Here is a 9645-nt window from a genome sequence, read left to right on the forward strand (position 1 = left end):
ATTGAGAGACGGAGGCCGATTCATGTGGTCGGCCAATCCAGACTACGCGACACAACAACAACCTAGCAATCGCTCCGCCGAAGACGATTGTGATTGGTTTAAAGAGATAGTGTTTTTCCCCCCTTATCCCTCAATGGTAATGAGTCCAGGTCTTTCACCAGGCTCACTACGGCTGCCTGCATCCTCAAGAGAGGAATGACACTGGTTAGTCTGCATGAGGAGAAGAACATCACTTTTCAAGACATGAAACGGAGTCAGGGGGAAAGCTATTCTCCTCTGTGGTGGGAGAGAGAATTAATGAATCATTTCTATGCTGCTGCTGGTTCTCTCTGGAGCAATAATTGTCTCTTGTGTGATGGTGGAGAATAGATATAAGGTTGGAGAGGGCACTGAAAAAAAGTATTTTCTAGCTGCAACCCATGAGAGGAATCAAATACCTTTTGTTACCCTGTCTGAACCCAACCCTGCAGACTGAACTAGTTGACCCCACTCCTCCAACAACTCCTCAGAGTCAGAGAACTGTGATTTAAATGTAAATTTTAATTGAAGTCCATTTCTGGTCTGAGAGAGAGGGGAAGTCATCTTGGGGAGACGTTTTGAGGGGATATCTGAGGTTGACAGGTCTATCTCCACACTTTGTTTACGCTGTGCCAGCGCTCAAGACAGGTCTGGCTGCACTCATTACCATTCGGAGATGGTGGTGGTGTGGTGTGGGGGGTGCTGTATTCTTTAAACTATTGGGGCAGGGAGAATTTCCTGCCTCCTAATCACAAGGTTTTTCTCCAAAGCCTACATCCAGTGAGTCAGACTACCTCCTCAGGACTGTCTCAGGGGAGGGGGAAGAACCAGGATGGAGACAGAGTGGTCAGGCTGCGTCCCGCTGACAGTTTGAGCAGCGAAATGAATTCAATTCAATTCAATAAATATTAACTGTCCCCGGAGGGCAATTCAGGTGAAGCTTAAAAACATACAAAACAAACGACATACAACTAAGACAAACAAGTAAGAATGTTACTGTAACAATGTCCATGAATAAAAAGTAATAGTACTGTATACCCACGTCTGTTATAGGCGACCTATAATTAATGGTTAATGTCAGAAATTGCCTTGGGTATAATGGAGCTCCTCAGCTTAGAGACCCGGTACCTCTGGAGGGCAGAAGATGGAACCCCTGGTATAGGGGCTGGGATGAGTCCCTCCAGAGATGGAGATGTGACACTAGCTGAGACCATCCACGGTTTGAGTGTGTGTGTGTTTGTGTGTGTGCGTGTGTACAAGTGTGTGTGTGTGTGTGTGTGTGTGTGAGAGAGAGAGAGAGAGAGAGAGAGAGAGATGAAAGAGAGAAAGAGAGAGCTAGAGACACATTCAGGGCAACTCCCCCCCCACCCCCCCGCATACACATACACACACATACGCACACATACACACACACACACACACACACATATACACACTGCATGTGGGACATTAATATCACATGAGGGTAAAACGATTCCAGGAGCTCAACGTCTATCGACCCCCCATCTTCAGTTCCTTGTTTTTTGGCCAACATATTAGTGTGTGTGTGTGCTTGCGCACGCATGTGTGTGTGTTTGCGCGTGTGTGTGCATTTCTTTATGACAGCAGCTATTACTCAGTATTCCATGGTGGCCAGTTTGTCTCTGAAGTAAATTTGAAGTGTGTAAACAGGAAGAGCTGGATGTGTGTACAGCACAGTTCATGTACTATATCAACCAGTGTATTAGCTTTATTATAAAATAGGACAGTTAATGATGATTTCTAACTGTATGTTCAATAGGCAATAATTCTGCTCCTGGTATATCATATAAGTTGAGGCAGCATGGAAAGTGGAGATGGCTTTAAACACATTTCACATCTTAAATAAGGCCTATACAAGTGGATCGGTGTGATTTTGACAATCTACATAGGATCCTACTGTAGTGTATGTACCCACTGTAGGTACCCAATCAGAAACGCTCTGAATAAGGCAAGCAGCCAATGACAGAAGTCACCTTGAGTTATTCAGGTGCTGCTGTACACACACGCGCGCACGCATGCACGCACGCGCGCACACAGACACACAGACACACACACACACACGGTCACTCTCTAACACACACCACCTTGGTCTAAAGGTTTTACAGAGAGATCAGATGACTTTTAGTGTGCCTGTACTAGAAACAAATACCCTCTCTAGTCTGTTCCACCTCTGTCTCCATTCCTGTATTTCCTATCCTGTCTTCCTCCTCCTCTGCTGTTCTCCTTCTCACCTCTCTCTCAGCTGAGTCTCTACACATCTTTCACAGGAGACTCAAGACCAAGTACACCTGGGCTCCTCCACTCCTCACCTCCCCACCTCAAATCACTCTCCAACACCACTGTTACCCAGTATCACTTCAACTTCACATTGTATGTACAGTATAAAGAAAAAAACAGCTCAGTGACTGAAAAAACAGCTCAGTGGCTAAAACATGGTACCCAATCCCTCCATGCTTGGCACTCAGCTTCAAGGGTTGGATCGGGGGTAAGTCCCTGTGACATAGTGTCCAGGGGGTGTACTTGTAGATCAAGTTGCCACACGCTAAGGAATCAGGAGATAGATTCCCTCTTCCTTCCTCTAGCATTGTGATTGCTGGTGGAACTGGTGTTTAATAAGAAGGCTTTACCTGAGGATGACTGGGATGCACAGTCACTTCACTTACTCTGGACAAATGTCCTTATTGTAAGTCGATTTAGCATGGGCATGATGTGGCATTGCATTACACTCCTCTATGGAGGTACACTCCTCTATAGCATTACACTCCTCTATGATGTTACACTCCTCTATGGCGTTACACTCCTCTATAGCATTACACTCCTCTATGATGTTACACTCCTCTATGGCGTTACACTCCTCTATAGCATTACACTCCTCTATGATGTTACACTCCTCTATGGCGTAACACTCCTCTATAGCATTACACTCCTCTATGATATTACACTCCTCTATGGTGTTACACTCCTATATGGCGTTACACTCCGCTATGGTGTTACACTCCTCTATAGCATTACACTCCTCTATAGCATTACACTCCTCTATGGTGTTACACTCCTCTATGATGTTACACTCCTATATGATGTTACACTCCTCTATGGTGTTACACTCCTCTATGGTGTTACACTCCTCTATGATGTTACACTCCTATATGATGTTACACCCCTCTATGGTGTTACACTCCTCTATGGTGTTACACTCCTCTATGGTCGGAGTGGATGACGACCCATCACCTCAAGCTCAATCTGGACAAGACTGAGCTGCTGTTCCTCCCGGGGAAGGGCTGCCCGCACCGGGACCTGGCCATCACCATTGAAGACAGTGGTGACCCCGACTCGGACTGCGAGGAATCTGGGTGTGACCCTGGATGACCAACTGTCGTTTTCCGCACGTCACATCCGTCACACACTCCTGCAGATTCATGCTCTACTACATCAGGAGGATTCGCGCTTTCCTCACTGATGAAATGGCACAGGTACTCATCCAGGCCCTGGTCATCTCCCGCCTGGACTACTGCAACTCCCTCCTCGCTGGGGCCCCGGCGTCAGCCATTAAACCTCTGGAACTTGTCCAGAAAGCCGCTGCTCGCCTGGTGTTCAACCACCCCAAGTTCTCCCACACAACTTCCCTCCTCCGTTCCCTACACTGGCTCCCTGTAGCAGCTCACATCCAGTTTAAAACTCTGGCGCTAACCTACAGGGCAATGAAAGGAACAGCCCCCTCCTACCTCCAGGCCATGGTCAAACCCTACACCCCCTCCCGACCGCTACGCTCAGCTACCTCGGGGCGACTGGTTGCCCTGTCACTCCGAGGCCCCTGCGGTCGATCGACACGGTCACGGCTCTTCTCTGTCCTGGCCCCGCAGTGGTGGAATGAACTGCCCACTGATACATTGGCTTTTCCTACGTTAAATGCAATTATTGTTAGTCGCTTTGGATAAAAGTGTCTGCTAAATGACTGTAATGTAATGTAATGGTGTTACACTTCCCTATGGTGTTACGCTCCTCTATGGCGTTACACTCCTCTATGGCGTTACACTCCTCTATGGCGTTACACTCCTCTATGGCGTTACACTCCTCTGTGGTGTTACACTCCTCTACGGCGTTACACTCCTCTATGGTGTTACACTCCTATATGGCGTTACATGACGCTATGGTGTTACATTCCTCTTTGGTGTTACACTCCTCTTTGGTGTTACACTCCTCTGTGGTGTTACACTCCTCTGTGGTGTTACACTCCTCTATGGTGTTACACTCCTCCATGACCCCAGATGGGAGGTTGTAGGCAGCCTGCACCTGTAGTAACCTTCTGCTGGGTTGATGAACTCCACCAGGGAGGCAGTTGTAGCATTAATCACAAATTCAAATAATCAACTGACTCATTTGTTGATTATAAGGTCTTGGTCTTGTAATGATTAATCAGAGTCATTGAGTCTGTGAATGGATTTCCTTTCACCTCAGAAAATCTTCCCCAGCTGGAGGTTAGGAGAAGAGGGGCGCCTGGTGGGAGTGGTATGATTACTACCACAGAAAAAGACCTAGGAGAGAGCCACTTGCTGGAGAGGACAATTCTGCTGATGTCAACTCACAGACCAGGAAAGTGGCCAGCTATTAAATTAAAAGGGTGCTTAGGGACAAATGACAGATGATGCATCGTCTTAAGTTTACATTTACAGTTTTCAAGGAACCGACTCCGACTCCAGACGGAGATGGTGTCACAGACATATGTACATGTAGCCTACACTCCATAGGCTCTAAGCTACCCCCCTCTTCAACACACCTGCCGGACGTGTATGGCGAGTGCAACGGGCAACAAGCGAGGCTTGGTAGCCTAAGGAGGACAGGGGGAGTGGTGATCATGGGCAGGCCACCCTGTGACGCTGCCAATGACGGCGGTGACAACACAGAGCACCAGCTTGTGAGAGCGGCGGCGAGGGAGGGAGCATGCACTGACTCATCAGCACCTTGTGTGTGTGTGTGTGTGTGTGTGCGTGCGAGCAAGCGAGCGAGAGAGAGAAAGAAAGAGACAGAGAGAGAAAGCTGAGTGTGTGCGTGCGTGTATGTAGTTTAGTTGTGATGAACGGCAATTACATTCTACTGAAACGGACCTGTGGGAGCTGACGCTGCTGCTGGCACAGGTGCCGATGCTCAAGCAGTGCTCCTATTACATAAGATACGTGCGCGCATGTGTGTGTCAGTCTGTGCATTCGGCAATTTATCGTCACCAGCAGCAAGGGAGAGAGTGGAATAATTAATTAATTTCGAGACAGCGTCACTGAGACCCGGACCCCCCTCACGACTTGCCCTTCATAGAGTACAGCACACCATTTGGAAATCACCATCAAGTGGACAGCTCTGTTTGAAGCTGCATAATAGCCTACACATTAGCCTATTACTAGGTCCCGTTATTTTCTTAAGCACCAGCTCCATGTCAATTCCACACCCCTCCACCCCTGAATCCCCCAATACCGCTATGCCACCACTGTTCCAATAACCCCCGGAGGAAGCTATACAGGAATGCTATTTCCGTCGTTTCACCTTCACCGCGCTCATCAATAACACGGGCACGACAGAGGCACTGACGCTAGCAGGCGCGGCACGCCGCTGTCCTCTGACATGCCGGTCTGACTTTACCTTTTAAATGATCGCTACATTTTAACGGGATGAGGGCGAGGCAGTGTTGTCTCCTATAATAACCACAGCAGGCCCGGTTTCCCGCCAGTGATGGGGAGTGTGAAGGGCACGGGTTTGCAGCCCGGCATCTGAATCACGCACGCAGTCGAATTGGATGATACAGTATCAATTATGATTAATGAAATGGACACCAAAACACACAAAACTCAACAAATGAACAATTAACTACCGCGAAGGCAAGAGGACTCTGGCCGCGCGCCTGTAATTCCCCTCTCTCCCAAGCTGCTGGTCACAATGCCAGTGGCGGCGCGAGCTGCACCGACTCCGGGATGCGATGCGAAACCGGCCAGAAAAGCGCACAGACGCGAGACACCCAGCCTTGATACTTACAACTCCTTTATGAGCATTTTCGCGCTGCAGTATAATCTCACAAGGGGAATAGTTCAATACGGATCCACAGCAGGGTTTATCCCCTCCGTCGGTCTCTTCACGCTCTATCTCTCTCTCTCTCTCTCGTTCCCACCTCTCCCCCTATGTCATTCTACCTCCCGTTTCTCTATTTCCCTGAGATTCACTTCCTGATCGGGGCCGAGGGGGGCGCGGCGTGGCGCGAGGTACCGATACTACAACCTCTGTGTCATCACCGACGGAATGACGCTGTAGAGGTAGCCTAGATCACGGTTATACCAATTTGACGGGGTCTACTGTACGCCACCGTTGGCGCACTGGCGCAGACGCATAGATGTTTTTTTTAACGTGATAATGTGCTGGCTGTCGGCACGGGAGATCCGGTCTGCTAATCCGCGTCTCTGATCACGGGCAGTGGGTTCGGTGTGGAATTATGTAACAGCCAGTCCACGGTTAGCCTACTGTATTTATAGCGCATCTGTATCCGTCTGTCCACATACGCATATTATCCCTATCACTCCTATCATGATCCAGTGTCCCTTAAAGGAAAATGCTCGTTTTTGACAACCTGGACCTTATTTACGACATATTATAAGAAGTTTGACTCACCGAGATCACTTTTGTGTTGTTCGGAGGCCTGTAGAAGAAATTTAAAATCCAGCGCGAGCCAGTATAGCCTATCCATGTAATGGCAGCGCACGGGGCACTGAGAATGCAGTTTCTCAAAATCCATTTTCGGCCGCTAAACGGTTGTTTTCATCAATCAGATTTGATGAATCGACAGTTGAGATTCCTCAACGCGAGCCATTGTTTCGGTTTTCAAATACGTGGTCTGTAGCCTCTGTAATATGATCTTTACACGCCTTTCCCCACTTGCTCCAGCACGCATGCGCACAGGCCAGCGCGCAGACTGGCTATTCTCCGGCTCACATTCTCTGCGCTACGATCGTAGTTGGTGCCGAGAATATTGTCGTCGTCATTCGTCAGCAACAATCCGATCGTAGCGCAGAGAATGTGAGGGAGAATAGCCAGTCGGCGCGCTGGCCTGTGCGCATGCGTGCTGGAGCAAGTGGGGGAGAGGCGTGTAAAGATCATATTACAGAGGCTACAGACCACGTATTTGAAAACCGAAACAATGGCTCGCGTTGAGGAATCTCAACTGTCGATTCATCAAATCTGATTGATGAAAACAACCGTTTAGCGGCCGAAAATGGATTTTGAGAAACTGCATTCTCAGTGCCCCGTGCGCCGCCATTACATGGATATACTGGCTCGCGCTGGATTTTAAATTTCTTCTACAGGCCTCCGAACAACACAAAAGTGATCTCGGTGAGTCAAACTTCTTATAATATGTCGTAAATAAGGTCCAGGTTGTCAAAAACGAGCATTTTCCTTTAAGACCATCTGTGTCCCTGTAGCCTAAATAAAGGGACTAAAGCATTATTACGCCATAGATAAATCTAAAGGGGAGACACTACAGTCAAAATGTTTTTTTCTTCCGAACTTATTTTCAGATTTTTCAATATTCTTCTACATGTAGGCCTACACCTATCACTACATTAACAGAGAAATGGCGAGACTTGATTAAAAACAGCTATTTTTCAAATTGTTGTACCTGTGAAAAAAGCATATGAATTCATAATGCTTATCTTTATCGTCCATTTTCTTAAAATTATGTTTTTTCAGTACCTGACGTCACTCGGTACCTGCTATCTCAACTTCCAGGGCAGGTGCATTTACTAAACTTTTAATACTGGTTCTCAGATGTATTCTGCAAGTATTTACAGCTGTAATTGTGAATATCTTGTTGTCTTTTCATTTTAGGTTGCATTTCCTGTCTAAAAATACGCCCCAAAAAATGGGTGGATGGGTGGATGCAGTATTTTTTCAATATCTCTCTAAAATAAGCTTGTATTCACAAACCCAGCTGTAAATAAGTTTTTAGTAGGCTATAGGCTATTATCAAAACAAAAGTAAAACTTTAAGCCTGACTTTATCAATTGTTTAGATAGGTAGGCCTACCGAAATATATGCAAATTTACGCATATGAGTTATTGCCTAATTTGCATACCTACACTTTTTTGAGAGAAAATGTAATAGATAAAACATTTCTCTTGATGTGAAGATTAAACTGGTAAAAATCATGAGGATATCTTTAAAGGAAAAAAAAATCCTATTCAACTGTAGTTTCTCCCCTTAACAGAATAGATAAATGGTAGCCTGCCATACGCCCTCTAGCCTGTCTGGCTTGGGGTGCCTGAATGGCCCGTCATGTGTATCATCATGAAATCATGTATGATTTCTTAGAATACTATGGTGAGCCTTTGTCGAGTTCTCCGTTTCCTGCTTTTTGATCAGATTGTGGTGTACTTAAGGACCCTGGCACTGGCATTTAGTCACCAATACTGTCTTCTGTTTCTCCCTTAGTGATCAAATGATTGTATCATGTGGTGTCAAGAGATCATTGATTTCTCTCTAAATATTTCACATTTTGTATGTGTGAGTGCGTTTCTGTGTGTGTGTGTGTGTGTGGGGGGGGGGGGGCACAAAGAGAAACACATTTAAACAAATTACTGCACATTTATTTCAGCCTCTCATTATCATGTTCAACCCTATCTAAACAGTAATGCCTCCATAAGAGAAAAAATATTTTCCTGTCAAAGTTAAGATGGATCTAAGCAACAACAGTCAGCTCTATCAACACTCAGCAACGTAATGTAGTAGGCTACAACCATCTAACCTGCAGCAAAATACATCTTTGTATATTGTATGAGTCATGAGGGAAAATGTCACAAAATGAAATGAACACGTAAACAATAAATAAACAGGTAGACAGAGAGAATGTTGATGGCAAAACTTTTTTTTTTTAGTGTATGTGGTTAGTGTGGTAATACTTTTACCATCATCATCTTACTCATCATACTTATCATCATCATCATCATCATCATCTATAATTAGGTCCATAATCACTTTAGGCCATTTCAAACCAAAGCAGGGAGATGTTTTCCGAAATAAGTCTAAGCTATAGTAATTCCTAAAACGGAGAAAACTCATTAGAAGCCCATTTGATCTTTCTTACTAGTGACGGATTATCAGATTTGAAAAGACAGAAACACAAAGCTAAACGAGTATTCAGCTTTTAGAGGGCTATGGTTTGGGGGTGTGGTGGGGTTCACAGAGTGGGTAGACATGCACCAACCTGGTGGTACTGTTGGTGATATGTTGGACTGCCAATGCATGTTTTGAATAAATAATTGGGAGTGACAATATCCTCACAAATCTCTATTTACAAAAACAACTACACAAAAGTGGCATACCTCATATCAAAACAGAAGCAAAAGGCTATTTCTATGGAGATTCATCAACCAACTTTCCTCGGACATGGAACTTATAGAATCATAATAGCAACAGAGCAATTACATTTCTCAAAATCATGTATTTTTAAGGCACAATTGGTTTCGTCTCATGAAATCATAAAATATTGAAATCAAAGATCAAGAAAATAAATACAAGTGTGGTGGGCCGTGGTGGGCTCTGCACTAACGTACAGGGGTCAAATTAACCCCCCCC

General features: G+C 45.7%; 1 protein-coding gene across 1 annotated transcript in view; it reads right to left on the reverse strand.

Annotated features, from left to right (window-relative positions):
- The window catches only part of pitpnab (phosphatidylinositol transfer protein, alpha b), a gene marked incomplete at both ends in the record, with an annotated part of 29630 nt that extends 23979 nt beyond the window's left edge, over positions 1-5651 (reverse strand). The window contains one exon of the mRNA XM_084450226.1: positions 5617-5651. Within this exon, the coding sequence (XP_084306352.1) occupies positions 5617-5651 (35 nt within the window). The remainder of the gene's footprint in view (positions 1-5616) is intronic.
- Positions 5652-9645: the final 3994 nt, after the last annotated feature.

This window comes from Borostomias antarcticus (genome assembly GCF_949987555.1).
Source record: "Borostomias antarcticus genome assembly, chromosome: 15".
NCBI lineage: Eukaryota > Metazoa > Chordata > Actinopteri > Stomiiformes > Stomiidae > Borostomias > Borostomias antarcticus.